The following is a 19,246-nucleotide window of genomic DNA, read 5'->3' as shown; positions in this document are numbered from 1 at the left end:
GAAGACCAAGGCTTCAACACGGCAGGCCCGGTTTCTCCAGCTCACGTTCCCCTTGGGTGCAGCTGCTTGCTGGGAGCCTGAGTGTTAACCCTTCCACACAAGTCCATCATTGCTGCTCAAATGATAAGAAGGCAACGGGGGTTCAAGTGGCCAAAGAGAACGCCCGCCTGCCAAAGTGGTCCACCAGGATCTGGGTAGGCCTCAAGCCTGCCTGTGATTTTAAATCTACCGCCACATCCATGTCCTTTTCAAACTTGGCGGGGGGGGTGGGGGGGGGCTAACTGGAAAGTGTCCCAGGCAACGGACAGGGGGTTTGGACAGTGTGGGGTTGCCACCATGCATGTGTTACAAAATACATACATGTGACTGCCGTTTCAGTGAGCGCTGCGCTCTCTCCATGCTCTCCTTGGGCGTACACACTGACCATGTACTCGATCGTTGGCTCCAAGCCGTTGATGGTCAGTTGAGTTTCACCTAAAAAAAAAATGACAGGCAGAGGTTGATTTTCCTGTCTTTCTCCTGCCGCCATATTCAAATACCTTGGTGTCGCCATCCCATGTATTCAACTCTCGGATAGACCGGAACTTGTTTAAGGCTTTGGAGTTTTGGCCGGGTTTCCAGATTCAAATCCCGTTCCCGCCCACATCTCCCGCCATGGATCATTTAAAAAGAGTCCCACATTAATCCCTTTCTGTGAGGAAATGCCATATAAAGCAGTGTTAAATCTGGTGGGACATATTCTGGAGGGTTCATCACATGACATCCTGTCTTCAACCGCCCCACCCAGTCAAACAGCTTCTTTCCCAGTTTCAATATTTTTGTAACTGATAATTCAGTGTCTGAAGACATTTTTCTCAAGGTTATGCCTGGACCCTAGGAGAGGAATCTTTTCATTCCTGGTGAGTCCAGGCCAGTGCTTGGCAACCCCGGCTCTGGTTAAATGGCTGCCAACATGGTGCCCAATTTCTGACTGACTGGGCTCCTTCTACAGAGTCCCCCGAGTCTTTGAAACGGAGGGACTAACCCCTCCCCCAGCTGGCGATGAGAAACATGTAGAACAGCTGAGGAGTTCCGGAGAATGATCGGCTGGGGTTCTCCAGCTCTCTCTGGCATGGCAAGTCAGATTGGCAGTGTCAGCTGAGCAAGGCTCCAGTCAGTAAATACAACCCCCCGGACCCCAGCAGCAATAAGTACCCCGTCAACTGTAGGGTCAGATCACCCGCTGGTATTTCCGTAACCAGCCTGCAAGCACTCACTGAGATGGCACCATTACCCTATTGCTCCGCGCTCTTGTGCTACAGATTAGCTTGTCCTCACCGTGGCAAAGAAAAAAGTCCCATCCCAACTGCCCGCCCTCCCCTTCTGAAGGCCTGACTCTTGCCAGAGTCTGATAGAGCATTTTAGTAATAAATAGCCAGCTTTAAATAAAAGCCTCAATGTAGTTAATTAGTCCATGGTAGTATTACAATATTACCTATTGCCAACTGAAGGCCTTGTCCCACTAGCCGAAGACCCACCCACCACTGTGTGTATTTCTGGCGACTGACCTGCCGGGACGACGCGAGTTATAACTGGACCCTTGCCGCTCTTCGGGGTACTGGTGACCCTATAACCGGTCACCGGGGCAGTGGAAGGTTGCCAGCTAATGGTCAGGCTGTTGTCACTTGCTTCTTTCACCTTCAGCAAAGTCGGAGTGTCAATCTCTGGAAAAAGAGAGGGGAAGTAGAAAAGATGGAACTCCAAACTTAGAACCGCGGAACACCTGCAGGAGGAAACCGTTCAGCCCCGTCATGTCCATACTGTCTCTCTGCGAGGGCAACTCGCCTACTAGTCCCTTCCGAGATTTGCGTTTTCTCTTCCTGGCTGTTAAGAAATTGCATGTGTGGCACAGGAGAGAGCTGGCAAGCTTAGGACATGAGCCCTATATGCCACTGTGCTTTGCTATTTAAATCCCAGCAGTGGCCAGCAATGCTCTTGATTTACAGCACAGGCTCGACTTTTATTTTGACAAAGAATTGAGTGTGGTTGACTATACTCCCAGCTGGCTTCTGATGGAAGTGCGCCTGGAGCCCTGTAGGCCCGAGGCTTGGTTAAGCTGAGGCAGCTTCACTCTGCCAGCAAGCTTACCTGCCAGTGCTGTAGGGAGACCTGGAAAGCGATTTCATTCCCCCAGCTTCGCAGCCTCCTCGTCTTGACAAGCACAAAGTTAGTAAATGGAAGCTATACACTAGCAGCATTTCTGATGTGATCATCAGGGGAGGACATTCAGCCCCTCAAACCTGTTCCACTAGTCATTTGGATCATTATTTCAAATCCATTTGCCCACCATGGTTCCATATCCCTAAGTCAACCAAAATCTAACTATCTCCGTTTTGAAATTTTCAGCTGACCCTCTGCATCAGTGTTCGAGGAGAGCCCCAGATTTCCTCTACCCTTTGTGTGAAGAAGAGCTTCTGAACATCACCCCTGAACCATCGAAAGTTTTAAGGTTATGCCCCTTATTCCAGACTCTCCCAACACAGGAAATAGTTTTCCCTCTATCAATCCCATTAAATTCTTTTAACAATTCAGTTAGATCACCCTTTCATCTTGTGTGTATATATATATATATATAGAATGCAAGCCTCATCCATGCAATCTGTCCTCATGATTTAACTATTTTATTCCCTGCACCATCCTGGTGAAGCTCCACAGAGAGTATTGAGGTAGGGCCCAACACAGCACAAAGTTCCTCAATACATTTGTTCCTCGTAAAGAGCGAGTGGTGTGGTGTATATTATACATGGGGTCATGGGTCGAGGCAAATGAGACAATGGAACTCCTCAACAATCAAGACTCCCCATGATCTCTGCAGTGAGACTCCCCCTGATTTCCACACTAATACCTGGTGGCTGCACTTTGGAAGCAGGAATGCCAGGTCTGTTTTACGGGAGGCCAACGATTGCTAGCAGCTGGGACCCGGACTCTCTAGTCTCATCTTCTTGGAGGATCCTTTCAGCAAGCATCCATGCCAGCTTGGTTCAGACCCAAACCTGGATCAAATCAAGGAGGTGGAAAGCAAGCTGATAAGACCCAGGTACCACTCAGTCCCAGGCCACAGTGTGGTGTCACTGCATGTAATTAAGAATGACCCAAAGCACAACCAGCTTGTTAAACTTATCCAGGTACACTTCCCACTGGGGTGCTTCCAGTTCGGCCACTGGAATGACAGCTCTGTCACGAGAGGACACAGATTTACGGCAACTCGCAAAAGGACCAGGGGGAGAAGAGATGAGATTTTTTTTTAACCGCAGTGAGTTGTGACTTGGAATGCAGGGCCTGAAAGGGCGGTGGAAGCAGATTCAATCGTGACTTTCAAAAGGGAATTGGATAAATGCTGCAACAAAAAAAAACTTTGTAGGGCTCTGGGGAAAGAGCAGGGAGATGGGTAGCTCTTTTCAGAGAAGCACGGTGGGCTGACAGGCCTCCCTCTGGGCTGTATGATTCGACAATTCCGTGAAAATCCAACACTTTGAATGCAACTCGACACGTCAGGCAAACAATTACCAGCTCGCGCTTCTCGCTTTGCAACCCCTCCCCTCCCCCGCAACCCCCTTACCTGTCTTCTCAGAAGCCACGACAGGCTTGCTGGTTGCCGGGCTGTCTCCCCGGCCAGTGACAGCGTACACGGTTACGGTGTATTCTGTGCCTGGATGCAGGTTGGGTATGGTGGCGGTGGACTCACCGCCTGGAACGGTTATCTCCTTCACCGGGCTGCGGCCTCCTGTGAGGAAATCCGGGGGGAGGTGGTCAAAAGGAAAAGGTTGCGTGGTCACTATGGTGGCAGGAGACTTAAATCACATAAAAAAGGCATTGTGGGATATGCTGCAGAACTAAACGTGGTACATTTACTGATTTCACATGTTTTCCTGAAGTCAACATGAGGGCCTAGAAACTCGGTGGTGCCATGCCCATCTGACAGGCATCAAATAGGCACCACAAGGCCCACTTCTGGCACGCTGCCCACCATCTTCATCACAGCTGCTCAATAGGCGCCCAGGAATATGCCTGAAATAAGTGCCGGGCTCACTGCACATGAGAGGCCAAAAGCCTGTTTTGGGCCTACTTTTGCCTGGTTAATCTGCACATGAATGTGGGACTTAACGTGCATGCCTAGGTTCAGTTTCTTTAGCTGTCCAAGGGACCAGCTCTGCCCAAGGGACCAGCTCTGCCCAGATGGTTGAATTGGAAGTTTAATGACTTGCTCCTCTGGGCTCCAGGTTAAAGTTACAGGCCTCTGCCAGTCAATGCTTGCACCCCCCTTGTCAATTACCTCCTGTATCCCACCAACCTGCTCATCCTGCAGACTAGCTGGCCAATCTTGCTGCAAGCTCCAACTGAGGGTGGGGAAGCAATCTCTTTGGGCCTGCCACAGGCCCCAAGGGGTGCATGCATTGCAACAGGATTGATCCTCAATATCTAGGCCCATGCAAGTTCCCTCTGAACCTCTAGAGCATGTTAACTTTGGTCCTTATTCTACCAGTTGCTACCATAGTTTCAGCCTGGGTACCATTCTGGTGTGCTGTAACCTAGCTTCACTCCTGAGGAGTTTAGCTCTAATTTTTAGGTTATGCCCCCACCATTCCTAGACTCTCTGACCAGGAGAAATTGTTTCTCCCAATCTACCCTATCAGTACCCCATAATATCTTGAAAACTGTGCTCAAATCACTTCTTAATCTTCTAAATTCCAGGAATACAGCTCTATTTTTTTGCACTCCATTCATGCAATTTAACCCTTGGGAGTCCAAATATCATTCCAGCAATCTACACTGTACTTTCTCCAAGGCTAATTTATCCTGCCTAAGGTGCGGTGGCTAGGTCTGAACACCCTTCTCCAAATGGGATCACACTAGAGCTCAACGGCGCTGTAAGAAGGAAGGTACCAGATTGACCCCAAGTTTGATCCCACTGCAACAATTGGGATTCATGCTGACAGCTCGTTGAGGGCTCATGCAGCGGCCATGCAAAGGCAGTGAACCAAGGCCTACCTGACTTTCCGTATGCGATGCGGTAAAATTTAACAGTCACAGGCGGTGGTTTCCACCTGACGTTCAGACTCGTGGGAGTGGACCGGGTGAACTCCAGATCAGTCGGGGAATCCGAGTCTGGGCAGGGTAGGTGCGGTGGTGGGGGGGGGTTGGAAAAGAGGGTAAAGAATTCAGTCGAGTTAATGTTACTAGGCAGTCATTTTCCAACAATAAAAAAGAACAGGCAGGGGAAGACTACATGCCAAATCGGGCTTGCCCCACACCATGATGAATGGAGCATCATGACTGAATACTTCCTAACCCCACTCCACCCAACACCAACCCCCCCCCACCACCTCCACCAACTCTCACAGTCAGATCATCTGGGAGAGGTAAAAAGAAGCAGAGAAAAATACAGGGACAATAAGAGAAAAAATACTCTGGAAAATTCCTCTCCCACTCCCTCAGGTGATGAGATCATGCGGAACAAGTATAGTCCATAACGTGACTTTTCCAACATAGAGGATGACTGAATCTTTTTAAATATGTAAAATTAGCCAATTGCCTGCAGTATTGTTCACCATGTCCGTAAAGTGGGACAGGAAGTTAGGATGATCCTTACAGGAAATGGAGGCTGTACACAAAATTTTAATACCTTACACACAAAACAGGAAGGTTTTGGTGAATTTTCTGTTTTCCTCTCTGTATTAACCATTCTGTTAAGAGGCATCGATGGCTTACGGTTCTAACATAGCCCAGCTCTGTGCCCAAGTGCACTATGGGACCAGCTATTCAACTGCAGGAAGCTTCACACATCCCCACCTGAACCCTCCTTCACCCAGCATCGGCATGCACACCTTCCAGTGGGTGCCACCAGTTGGTGACAGGGTGTGGATCAGCTTCACACAACCACATTGAAACCCTGACCCAGCCATGGTCACTGCCCAGTGGTCAGGAGCTGGGGCCAGCTATCTGACCACAGGAGGCATCACATGGTTCTGTACAAATCCGCCTTCACTAAGCACCACCCAGCGGGAGTTTGGTTTTGTTTGCCTTCTTTTGTCTAGAAGATTGCGGCCAGTTTGAGAACTCACTTACATGTGGACTGCTGGCCAACCAGGGGCAAGCTCTCCCGTCTGCCGTTGAACGCGGAGATGCTGATGATGTACTCCGAGGCGGGCACCAGGTTGGTCAGCTGGAGAGAGGTGCGTGAGGACGGCACCCGCTCGTCCCTAGGATTGGCCCCATTGGTGAGGTGATGTCGCACCCTGTATCCAGTAACCGTGGCTTTGCTGGGCAGCCAGTGCACGGTGAAAGAGGTCGCCGTTATACCAGAGAAGTCGATGCCAGTTGGTGTGTCGATGCCTGGGTGCAAACAACGGGCACATGTCTGTCAAAGATCTTATGCGTTTCTATAGCGCCCTTACAAACTCAAAAGCGTCCCAACGTGCTCCGCGGCCAATGAAATACAATTTTGAAGGGTAGTTGCTGTTGAAATGCAGCAGCCAACTTGTACACAGCAAGATCCCAAAACTGTAACATGATAAGGAGGCAATAACCTGTTTCAATGTTGTTGGTCGAGGCATAAATATTGGTGTTTATTTTTTCACCCGCGGGGGCAGATGGGGTTTAATGCCTGATCTCAAAAGGCAGCACAGAACGGCTCTGGGTGCGTAGACCTAGAATTTTTGCGTAAGTCCCTGGAGTGGGATTTGAACCCACAACTGCTTGACTCAGAGCTAAGCATGCAACCCATTGAGCCACAAATCAGATCAACAGGAAAAAAAAAACTACCCTCACTTAACTGTGCCTCCACACAAAGCAAAATTTAAAATTTTATGCCATTCAAGAACAGATTCAGTTACAAAGAAATGTCTCATCCCGTGTCAGTCAATAAGAATAATTGTTACCTCCTTACATGGTCTGCATTAGATGAGAGAAGCAGGCAGAAAAGCCCAGGTAGAGTTCTTAGCTCGGACTCCCCCTCCCCCCATTACCAAATCAGGAGATCTCGGGCACATCATTGGCAATTTTAAAACAGGCGGGCAACTCTCTCCATGTTTTCCTGACTGGCGTGGTATGAAGGCGAGGTCCTTGTTGGCACTGGTGCTATGTGACACCGCACACCACAGAGAGAACGGAGGACAGGATTTCACTGAGGTGTTACGGTGCCGCCAATCAAACTGAAAACAACCCTTGTTAGGAAGGGCTATTGCGGGTCAGGAAACCAAGGTGGGTGGATGGAGGTAGCACACAGATCAGCTATAATCTTCAAACTTGCAGCCACAGACGTTACAGCTCATCAGGCTTGCCGTCTGTACATTGTTGTCAGAGGTTTAAGCTGTACGGCACTGGGATGGCGTACTGATGGGTTCACATCTTTCACTTGGAGTCTCACACAAAGAGCTTATGGGACATTAGTCACACTGGGCTCGGTGCAATATTAGCAGTGGCATCTAGTTAGCAAGACATTAAAAGTGCCATGGCTTCTGTGGAGTGTAAAAGTCTCATGTCCTAGCATCAAGAAATGGTATAGACCAGTCGACTCGTTTCTGTGCCACAAACTCCATATAGCTCTATATAACACTCGACACCTGGTTACAAACCACAATGCAGAGAGTAAGGGGGCAAAGGTATTTACTCAGACTGGCAGAAGGTGAGAGGTCCCACACAAATTAGTGCTGGGGTCACTGTTGTTCACCATTTAGACAAATGATTTGGACACGGGAATTGTGAGCACAATTTCAAAATTTGTGAACAAACCAAATTGGGTGGCCTGTAGTTAACACAGAGGAGGAGGGTGACAAAAATACTGAAGATATTAACAAACTTGAAGAATGGGCGTGTATCAGCAAATCAACTTCAACATAGTTAAGCATGCGGTGTGTTACATGTGGTCTGGAGCTATGGACAGCGATGAGTGATTGAGGCTCCAACATGCTTTCCATCACATGGCTGACCAGGAATCTTTCCTACTCCAACTACCTGTCCTTGGTGTGTCGGAGCACTTGCATGCTGATACTCATCCTGGTTAGCCATATTTTGAATACACCTCCTGCAGCCATCAAGTCCTGGGGTGGGACTTGAATGTCTGACGCAAAAAGCGGAGACGCTAACCACTGTGCCACAAGACCTCCAAGTGAGAAGTGTACGGTGTTATATTTTGGTGGGCAAAATAAGGAGGCCATCTATTTCTTGGAACTAAAATGGGTTCGAGGAGCAGAGGAATCTGGGTGCACCTATACACAAATCACAGAGAAGTAGCAGCGCAGGTTAAAAGAGGACATTAAACAAGTAGAGGAGACTCTGGGGTTGATTTCTCGAGGGATAGAATTGAAAGCAGAGATGTTATGGGCCCAATTTTACGTCCCCCGCCTGTGGGTTTGTAGGCGGAGTGGTAGCCGTAAAATTTCTCGGATGGCCTTGTCACCGGGCTCCCCCCACCCCCCCACCGGCCTCTCCGCAATTTTACACTGGGATGGTCGAGGCCTAGGCCGGCCGTTCCAGCCTTGGCCCAATTGAGGCCCTTATATGGCCAATTAATGACCACTTAAGGGTCGTTTCACGCCCAGCCTCAATTTTCAGCTGATATACAGGGCGCATTAACACTAGCATTAACCACCGGCCTGTTTTTCTGTTGTCAATACCATACGGTTCTGGTTGAAGGAATATTCTGCATGAATGTCGTCAACATTAGCTTAGGGTAGTTACAAAATAATAGTTACATAAAAAAAATAAAACAATTGGTCCAATTGTCAGACTGGCGCAACACCCATCTTTGTAGTGATCGAGTGGATTATTAGCAGGAAGTCTCAACTCTGGTACGAGTCCCTCTTCTGCTCAAAGACAAATCCCCCTGCGGGTGCAGTTCAGTCTGAGCTCAGTAGGGTGCGCTAACGATTCACTTGGAGCAAACTACAGGCTAATGTGGAGCTGCTCTCCAGCTCAGACTCTGGAACAATTCCATCTCAGATTGTCCATTTGTTCCTCGGTGAGAGACATACTGGATTAAATGTTCATGTCTCTCAGCATCCTCACTCAAGGGGAATTAAGTGTTCTCAGTGGGTGAGTAAAGCTGACAGGAAAGTCTTACTGGCTCTGGGAGTGTGGCTGATGATTCTACCGTAAATCGGAGCACTTGTTCTAGCCTCCATACTATAAAAAGGATAGAAAGGCACTGGAAAAGGTGGAAAAAAGATTAGAGGGGTTATAACTATCCGGAAAGGCTGAACAGTTTGGGGCCCTTTTCTCTAGAAAAGAGAAGCCTGACGCATGACCTGATAGGGATCTTTAAAATTATGAAAGGGTTTGATAGATGTAGAGAATATGTTTCCACTGGTGGGGAGTCCAAAACTAGGGCCGTAAATATAAAATAGCCACTAATACATCTAATAGGGAGAAACTTCTTATCAGGAGTGGTGAGAATGTGGAACTCACTATCACATGGAGTGGGTGAGGTGAATAGCATCGATGCCTTGCATAGGAAGCAAGCATATGAGGGAGAAAGGAAAAGGGTGAGCTGAGAGGGTAAAATGAAGGTGAATGAGAGAAGGCTTGTGAGGAGGATAAACACCAGCACTGACCGGTTGGGCCAAATGGCCTGCATCTTTGCTTAATTCTAGGATAGCTTTCTATTTTTTTTCTGTAAAGGAAAGGGAACCCATTGCATGATATCTATCGCTGTGCAGTTTTGCCACAAGGTACATAAAGCTGGTAGACCACACACCAGGATCTATACACATGGTGCAGAAAGTCATGACCACAGGTCAAATGCTGCTTGCTGTCTTTTGACTGTGAAGTCAACACAGAGCAAAGGGTGGTGGTGACATGTTTGCAAGTGCAGAAGGCGAGGGGGACACAGGACCAGAAGGAGGAGACCACTCAGCCCCTTGAGCTGTTCCAACATTCAATGAGATCATGACCGATCTGTATCTTAACTCCATCGACCTGCCTTGGTTCCATATCTCTTAATACTCCTACCAAACCAAAATCGATCATTCCCACTTTTGAAATTTTTCAATTGACACCTGCGCCCCCCACCTCTGCTTTCTGAGGGAGAGAGTTCCAGATTTCCACTACCCTTTGAGTGAAGAAGTGATTCCTGACATCACCCCTGAAGAGCCTGCCTCTAATTTTAAGGTTGTGTTCCTTTGTTCTGGACTGTCGCATGAGAGGAAACACAGCTCCAGTATTCTGTATCTGCAAATCTGAAAACCAAACACGTCCAAAAACCGAACGTTTTTTGAACCTCATCGACCTTTAGCGTGGGAAGTCTTGTTGTTTGTCTGCACTGTTTACCTTGCGATTTGTGTGGTGAACATGTCCAAAAGAAGCTTATTAGTTACCCTGTATTTAGCTTCCTTTTCTAGCCATTGCACTTAGACTCTAGCTAGCTCAGCAAGTTAACATGCAGCGTCCGAAAACCAAAATGATCTGAAATCCAAAATGCAATGGGTCCGAGGGCTTCGGATAAAGGATACAAGTCCTGTCATTTCTCCTCATCTACCCTATTTTTTGTAAAATTAATTCGGGGGATGTGGGCTTCGCTGGCTGGGCCAGCATTTATCGCCCGCCCCTATTAAACCCTATAATCATTTTAAACTCCTCAATTATATCACCCACAATCTTCCAACCTTTTCACTGTGGGAATCAGGCAGGTTGAGTTAAAAATTGCCTGACACCACCCCACACCCCGCACCTCCCCTCCTCCACAGACTAATTGATTAATTGAGCGGAGAACGAGGCATCAATGAGCCACCGTCTCCCCATTCCCACAAACTCAGTTACCCAGCGAGAGCAGTGTGCCCGGGCTCCACCAGCGCCACGCGTTGATAGTTACCTGTTCGTTGTCTTCCAACCAGTGGAGTGCTCTCCCTCTCATCGATCACAGAGTACACCTTCACCTGGTATTCTGTACCAGGCTGGAGCTCTGAGGAACAGCCACAGATTAGATGAAAATGTAGGCCACACCCGAAGCAAACCAATTAAAGGATAAAAATACAGACCAAGTCATTCGATCCTATAGCATCGGGAAACAGCACTAACAAAGTCCCTGGACAGAAAGGGGGGGTTGACTGAGTGAGACCCACACTCTCCTCTCCCAAAGGCATCTGCTTATTTTAGTGTTGCATAACAAGCCCGCCAAGTGTCATTACCGCATGCTAAGTGTAGAAAGTGTTGGCCAGCTTTTTGACCACAGTGAGTGGCCCATCTTATCATCTCTCAAAGATCAATTATCCCCCCCACCCACTCTTCCTAGCTTAAAGGGTGCTGACGGCAACACTGTTAAGCAGGCAGTGGCCAAGACCAGAGGTGGCGGGAACAAGCCCGCAAATACCTCGTGTCCCACTCGGGTAATAGGTGGACAGGCAGGGGGTGGGTGAGGGCAGGGGTGGGGGTGATTGCTTGGGCCAGGCTCCCAGCAAAGGGAGCTGATGCCAATGCTAATGAACTGCTTCATTAGGCAGCTGAAGTGGGATGGGAAGTTTGAGGAATGGACTGGTCCAGTGGACATGGTAGGTCCCAGTGCTACTGGGCATGCTGGAGAGGCAGGCAGGCCTGCGGTGACAGTGTCAGCCTGCAGGCCAGGATGGAATACGGAGGTCTCAGAATGAAGAACTTCCTTCAGGAAATTCACAGATTGGGCCAAGTCCACAATGAGGGCTGTGGTCGGAGTGAGACAGGTGGGCCAAGCAAGCCTTTTCTCATTGGATCACATTCCCCTGGAAGTGACTGGATCCCAGTGGCAGAGTCATGAATTGGGGTCATGGGCTGGTTGCTAGGAGGAGGGTTTGTCACCACACTGCAGGGGCAGAACAAGGCCACTTACAAAGGAACCGACAAATAGGCCAATGTCCCAATACGAGGCATTGCCTCACAGTCCTTGAAGAACAACACCGAGCAAAGGTTAGACTCAACGACACACGCAAGCACACAAATTGCACACACACAACACACACACACACACACACACACAAGCATGTGTTTCCACAGCCACTGCCCTTACTTGTCAGTAGGACCATGTTGCTGGAAGGTGCGATGGTGAGATTGGTGGTGCCCTCCTCATCTCTCACTGGGCTGTAGCGCACGAGGAAGTTGCTGAGATCGACAGAGGTGGGTGGGGACCAGCTGATCCTCATGGTGTCCTCCCCGATATTGTTGAAGCGCAGTCTGGTGGGAGGCGGGACCGCTAGGAGAGGAAATGAAAAGATGTCGGTCATTGTCAGCTCTTGGTGTGGATTGAACAGTGGAACCGCACAGACACAGGCCCCATGCATTAGAGGTTGGATGGTCGGGACTGCATGCACGCACACACACACACACGCACATACTTCCAAACACTTGACACATTCACTGTTGACCCTCTCCTGTACTTGAAACTGGGACATCAGGTCCCAAGGTCGGGGCAGGGGATGTTTCATTACTAAATACCCCATACGGAAGCAGGCTTTCAGAGAAAGGAGCTAAAGTTTGCTCTCAATCTCTTGACCCTTCTGCATTCGTGAGTTCACATCCTCTCAACTGATTTCCCTATTCCATTATAAATGGGCTGCCTCCTTCCCCACTATCCAGGTCTGGGATTGCCGAATAAACAGGAAAGACAAGATTAAGCATCAGGTGTTCTGCAGTAAGATTCCAATCTCCCCCACTTGGGCATCCCACTTGGGCATCTTCACTTGGAAGTAGCCAGACCTATTCCAATCTACCTCGGCACAGGGATTGAACTTGCATTTATATAGTACCATTCACCACCTCAGGACACCCCAAAGCACTTTGCAGCCAATTAGATCACATTGGGAAGCTGTTGCAACGTAGGGAACGCAACAGCCAATTTGTGCACAGCAGGATCCCACAAACAGCAATGGCCAGACAACCTACTTTTGTTTTAGTGACGATGGTTGAGGGATGAATATTGCCTCAAGACCCTGGGGAAAACTCCCCTGCTCTCATTTGAAATAGCGCCATGGGATTTATTTTTTTACATTCTCCAGACAGGGTAAGATGAGGCCTTGATTCAATGTCTCATCCGAAAGGTGACACCCTCAAGAACGCAGCACTCAATTTGGTGCTCCAGAGTGGGACTTGAACCCAAAGTCTTCTGCCTCAGATGTGAGAATGCTACCAACGCCTGACACCTAGGGATTCACCTGGGAAGGGGGAGGCAACCTGAAAACTCTTGTCTTGATAGATCCCAAAATTAAATTTTTAACAGCTTTCGATTAAAAGGGAACATAGCAACAGGAATACGCCATTCAGCCCTTCCTGATGGTTCTGCAGTTCAATTACAACATGGGTGCTCTTATATCTTAACTCCATTTACCCACCTTAATTCCGTATCCATCAATACCCAAGCCTACCAAAAACATAGTAATCTCAGTTTAGAAACTTTCAACTGAAATCCAGCTTTTCTGGGAAGAGAGCTCCAGGTTTCCACCAGCCTTTGTGAGAGGAACCGCATTCTGACATCATCACCCAGCTCTGGTTTGAAAGTTATGCCCTCGTGTTTTGGGGCCACTGTCATGGACGCCATTCCCAGCATGCACCATTCCCAGCTGACATCAATCACAGGCTCAAACTCATCACATGCACACCTGGGGGTGGGGTGGGGGAGGGGAGAGAGACAAAACCGCCCAGTACTGCATGCATTCAGTTGGCAAACAGGTTGGCGAGAGCTCACTGAGACGAGACAGGCCGCCGACTTCCGGAAAAGCGTGTAGCGCTGAGTGCGGGCGGAAGTATCAGAGGAGGAAAAAAACGAGCTGAAAAAAAAAATTCACCGGTTTGCTGCTTTCGAGTGGTCGCAATACTCTCGCCACCCTCTATCAGGGTGATAACACTGATGTCGTAATCTATCCCGGGCTCCAGGCCTTGCACAGTATAGTATCCCGTCGATGAGCTGACAAAGTCTTCGAAAATGGGAACGGACTCCCCCGCCGCTATGACCGTGATGCGGTAGCCAGTAATGGCCGAATAGTTAAGCGGCGTCCATCTCAGGCCGATGGTCGTGTCGCTTACGTCAACGAAGGTGAGGTCAGTGAGTTGGGGGATTTCTAGTTAGTCAAAGGGCAACAAGGCAGCGTTAAAGGTGCAAAAAAAAAAGGAAGAAAACTAAAAATGGAACAGCATGATTTTGTTCTAAAAAGATGATTTAACTGCAAAAGTCGCAAGCATTCAAAAGGTGATATGTAATGGCTTCCTCTCTTAATTGTTATGCTGGTGGAATACAAGCCCTCTTTATTACGCAAAATATCCAACAGTGCAAGGTTTTGGTATTGTATTTAAAAAATATTAATTTTTGTGTTTATAAATTTAGAATTTCTATCCTTCCCTCTTTGCCTGAAGGCCTTTGGGGTGCAGCGCCAACAGCGCTGGTTGCTTCGGCAACATGCAGGCCTTGACACACTGCGTGCTGGGAGGCCATTTTGTTCTTCTCATTCAGTCCCTGCCCCCTCTGCTGTCCCTCCCCCCACCTCAAGACATTGCCCTTTCTGATCTGCACTTCCAGCAAGGGTGGCCAAACTGCAGGGAAAACTGACCATTTTGCGTCTACTTGCTGCGTGGGCTGCGGGCATTAACTGGTTCTCTGACAGGCGAGGTCACCTGACCCAATACACACTCTGAACTCAAGCCTGGGGCCTTTGTCAGCCTGTCAAGGTTTCGGTTAACACGTTTGCCTTTTCTATCCCCTGTTTAACCCCTGTTTGAAATACCGACATAAACTCAGAATCTTTCTCATATCACCTTTACAACCAGTAATGAAAAGCTTTCAATTACTGAATGATCAAAGTTAGTGAAAGGCAGAGCACGCTACAATGGATTTTGTTTTTAAACTGAAGCAAATAAAAGAAGTGCAGCTCTCTTTAACGGAAGCCATTTTGTGGTGTTGGCATCTGCATTTTAAGCATGAAAATAAAGTGCTTCAAATGTGACATTGAGAGAAAGCAAGTGTGAAGGTTCAGTAGCTAAGGTAAAGGCTTCCTGTGCACGTTCTTGGTGTGTCTCAGTCTCAGTCCTTATACCTATGTTAGAAAAAACACAATAACTGTCATGGTTGCCAAACCATCATGGCCGCCCGGTTGCTCTCAATTACCTTGGGTTATCACCATAGTTACTGGAAGGCTTTCCTTGCCATTCTTGATGGTGTAAATGTTGACATCGTATTCGACGCCAGGACTCAGCTTCTCCGGGGTCCAGGAAGTCTGTCCAGGTACAACAAATTCCTCCAGCACACTGCCCCCTTGGCCTTTTCTTGGGACAGAGGTCACTCGGTAGCCAGTGATACCTGAACAGTAAACACACAAGTACACACACACACACAAAAGAATTGCTGTCAAAATGGAAGCATTATCTTCGCGCTGTTTACGAAATACTTCATAAACAGGAGAAACATGTGCTTATGAGCTTCAGTCACAATTTGACAGCTTCTTGCTCACTCTTCCTGTTGCCAGTAATTTTTTAAAATCTGATTTCAAATTCTCAAACTGCCTCGGTGGGATTTGAACTTACATTCTCTGGAATATTTATCTAGGAGCACCTTTCTGTGCAAACACTGTGGTAGCTATGACATGGTAGGCAACTGTGGAAGGCAACTAAAAGCTACCAATTTTCTACTGTGGGCCCATTGACACTGGTCAGTGGACAGAACTGGGGGCGGGGAGGGTCCCAGATGGAGGGAAGGATGAGGGCCATGAGCTAACTTTGGGGTGTCGCATGGCGATTCGCAGGTCCACAGGCAACAAATGGCTAGCAGGCACAAGAGGTTGGGATAGGGGAAGTGGTGTTTGGGGTGGGAGAGGTGGGGTGGTGCTTGGAGAAGGCATTTGGTTAGGGCCTGAGGCTGGCATGATAAGATGGTGATTATACCAGGAGGAAACCAGGTGAAGAAAGTGGCTTCTGTGTGGCACCCTCACACGGTGAACGATTGGAAGCTGAGGGGATTGAAAGCGGTAAGAGCAGAAAAATACAGAGAAAATTTAAACCCTCAGCAGCTTAAACCCAATATTTAGGCATGACAGGAAAAGACCTTCTTGTAGGAGCATGAGCTTTAGTATCAATGAGCATAGTGCTACTCACTGTAACTGTGTTGGAAAATGGCTACTAAAGGGAAAGTGGATGTCTGTCCCTTTCAGGGGCCAACTCATGGCTGCTCATTTCCCAAAGGAGCACTTCAATCAGCTAGTGGTCTGACTGGATATCAGAACCCAAACATTGTTGGGTGGGGAGGACATTTCGGAAACTCCAGATATTCTGGCTCCAGTGCTGAATGTGATACAGAAGGTCCAACATTAGATACGATTCTGCTATTGGACAGCACTTGCTGAACAATCCTGAGTGTGCTAAGAATTACCCTAACAACCAGCTTAAGGTTATCAGTTGGGCTTGCAATGTGGCTCACTTATGCTTGCTTCAAGCTGCATATTTTGATACGCGGGAATCTTTCCTCCACAGCAAAAGGAACATGTCCAGACATTGCGCCTTTTTAAAATTGAACAGAAGCATGGTGGACAATAGCTCCCTGGTTCATTTTCCATGGCAACACCTCAACCACAGTCAGCTTGCCAGCCAATCAGCACCCTCTTCTCATGCAATATAAACTGTGGCTCCTTTTCAAATTTTGCAACCTTGTGTCTTGTCGTTCTGAGTGCAAGCTCCAACAGCATGTCTCATTTCAGTAATGATACAGAAGTGTACAACGCGCCATTATTGTTCCCAGTGACTCCCAAGCGAGAACCCCTCCTCCCTCCCTCCCACCTCCCCAAACAATAAGAACACTCAAATCTTTGTTGGCCTGTACCTGGCGTTGGTCCCTCTTTCCAAATCACCGACGGTTCACCGGTGGCGGGATTGGAATGGATTTCTATGTTGGTGGGTGGGGAGAGTTCTACAATGGACACACAAAGAAAGAATGAGTTTGCATAACACCAATTAGAACAACAACAGCCGGCATTAATATAGCACCTCTTACCTTAGTAAAAACATCCCATGGTGCTGCACAGGAACATCCTCAGACAAAACCTGACAACCAAATCCACGTAAGGAGATATTCCCAGATATCGTGAGGGATTGGAGCTTGTTGTGGGGAGGAAGCTAGGTGGTGGGGGAATTGCTGGGAGGGCGCAGTCAGAAACAGGTAATCAGGAGGGAGGGTAGAAAGGTTTGGGTCTTGAGGGGGGGGTCTGGGTAGGAACAAATGGGAGTGGGAGTGGCTGGATGAGCTGGCATTGCCTTGATGGGCTGAATGGCCTCCCTCTTTGCTGTGTTGACTATTGGCTGGATTTTACGTTTCTCAGCGGTAGGATGTGGGGTAGAAGGTGGATGGGGAACTAAGGGGGCTGCTCGTTCCTGCCTCTGCCATCTCAGCTCATCCAATCAAGCATCAGATGGGAGGGAGACCAATTAGAGAGGCAAACAGTAGCGGGGGGGTGGGGGGTTGACCCGTACCCAATCGGCAGTCGGCTAGGATGTCATGCGGAAAGGGGGTAATTCTGTGAACAGGAAGACGGCCACAGCGAGAATCGTAAAGGCACCCTGATCTTAGAATCAGTCTGCATTTTTTACTGAAGTCCCCAGAAAAATGACTCAAAAAACCCATACAGAGGCTGCCACCTTCTCCAGCACAATCTGCCGCTACATCGAGTTATGGTCCTGGTGGCAGGCCTTTCCAACCACCCTTGTGCCACCTTGTCATAGCTGGCGTACAAGACTGCCAAACTAAATCACATCCTACACCCGAAAAATGCAGCGGGGGAATGAAAAATTGTGAATGGTTGGGTTGTTAACAAGCTTAATAGCTTGTTCATTAGTGATTTCAAAATGGTGGGCAGGCTTCCAATTTCTGCACCCGTTCACCTTCCATAATCTGGGAGACTGGTGTGACAATGTCGTATTGCCAACTCAACGTCACCACGCTGAACTTTACGTTAGCACTGGGGGAGTTGGGGGAGGGGTGGCAGCATACCTGATTTGGGAGTGTCAAATCATTCCTATGGCTCAAATAACAGACTAGTACTAAACAAGGCAATATAAGAGCTGGCACAATCAGGATGGACGTAGTGGCATCCTTCTTTCTCTGTTACATCATTCTGTAATTCCACGCGACTGCTTCCGATAGCATTGTCAAGAGTCCTTGGCCATGGGAGAGACAGTGCATTTGACTCTATTTAATCTCCCATTTGAAGATTGATTCGACAATTGGGTTAAAAAATAGCCCGTTCCCACGCACGCTCAAACAAAAGACTGGCAACCCGGCTGTGCTAAACTCTTCAGGGTCGCTTTACATAATTACAACAAACTCATTGGATGAGAAATATTGGGCCAGGCCCCCACTATACACCAGCCCTTTCACCTCGCCTTCCGTTTGCACTGAGGTTAATGTAAAATGAAAATCACGAGACATCGCAATGGCGACTGCAAAGCCGGTTTTGTAGGAACAAAAGTACCAGAAGAACAAACATGAGGAGCTGTTGGCTGATTGAAAGCCCAACTTGCATTTACACTACGCACTTGACATAGTAAAATGGTTCAAGGCTCTTCACAGCAGCATTATCAGATAAAGGTCAATACCAAGCCACATAAGGAGATACAAGGGCAGGTGACCAAAATCTTTGTGAAAAAGGAAGGTTTTAAGGAGCGTTTTAAAAAAGAAGAAAGAATCCAAGAGGTTTGATGGAAGGAGTTCCAAAGTTTTGGGCCTAGACAGCTGAAGGCTGCCATCTTGGTGCAAAGGAAATCCAGGAATGCGCAGGGGACCAGAAATGGAGCAGCACAGAAATCTGAGGAGCTGCAGAGCTGGAGGAAAGACTCACCGGTGACGATGTTCTTAGTGATGGGACTGTGTCGTTCCTTGTCATTCACCAGCAGTGTAATAGAAATGGCGTACTCTGTGCCAGGGGTCAGGCTGGAGAAGGTGATGTTCCCAGAGTCACTGGTTATTTCTCGAGGGGTTTCTCCACCTTGGCTGGGCCGGACAGTGACCTTAAGAGAATGGCGAAAGAGAATCACTGAATCATACAGCTCAGGAGGTCCCCATTCGGCCCATCCTGCCTGGGCCCACTCCAATTAGCCCCGCTCCCCTGCTCTTTCCCCACAGCCCTGCACACTTTCTGAATATGTACCCAATTCCCTTTTGAAAGTTCCTGTTGAATCTGCTTTCGCCACCCTTTAAGTTAGTGCACTCCAGACCATAATAACTTTCTTATTTAAAATGTATCTTCTGGTTACTGACCCTCCAGCCAGTGGA

At 48.2% G+C, this 19,246-nt stretch overlaps 1 protein-coding gene across 2 annotated transcripts in view; it reads right to left on the bottom strand.

Moving 5' to 3' along the window:
- LOC144686410 (fibronectin-like) overlaps positions 1-19,246 on the bottom strand; it is a 95,444-nt gene that overhangs the window by 26,045 nt on the left and 50,153 nt on the right. For both annotated transcript variants that reach the window (XM_078551565.1, XM_078551566.1), the window contains exons 22-31: positions 18,813-18,981; positions 16,802-16,888; positions 15,098-15,289; positions 12,014-12,196; positions 10,847-10,936; positions 6,106-6,372; positions 5,029-5,145; positions 3,599-3,763; positions 1,548-1,703; positions 361-474 (exon numbers count right to left, since the gene is read on the bottom strand). In XM_078551565.1, the coding sequence (XP_078407691.1) occupies positions 361-474; positions 1,548-1,703; positions 3,599-3,763; positions 5,029-5,145; positions 6,106-6,372; positions 10,847-10,936; positions 12,014-12,196; positions 15,098-15,289; positions 16,802-16,888; positions 18,813-18,981 (1,540 nt within the window). The remainder of the gene's footprint in view (positions 1-360; positions 475-1,547; positions 1,704-3,598; positions 3,764-5,028; positions 5,146-6,105; positions 6,373-10,846; positions 10,937-12,013; positions 12,197-15,097; positions 15,290-16,801; positions 16,889-18,812; positions 18,982-19,246) is intronic.

Source organism: Cetorhinus maximus, chromosome 11 (assembly GCF_964194155.1).
Source record: "Cetorhinus maximus chromosome 11, sCetMax3.hap1.1, whole genome shotgun sequence".
Taxonomy (NCBI): domain Eukaryota; kingdom Metazoa; phylum Chordata; class Chondrichthyes; order Lamniformes; family Cetorhinidae; genus Cetorhinus; species Cetorhinus maximus.
Note: the sequence above shows the minus strand (reverse complement) of the source record. Positions and strands in the feature narration are given on the sequence as shown.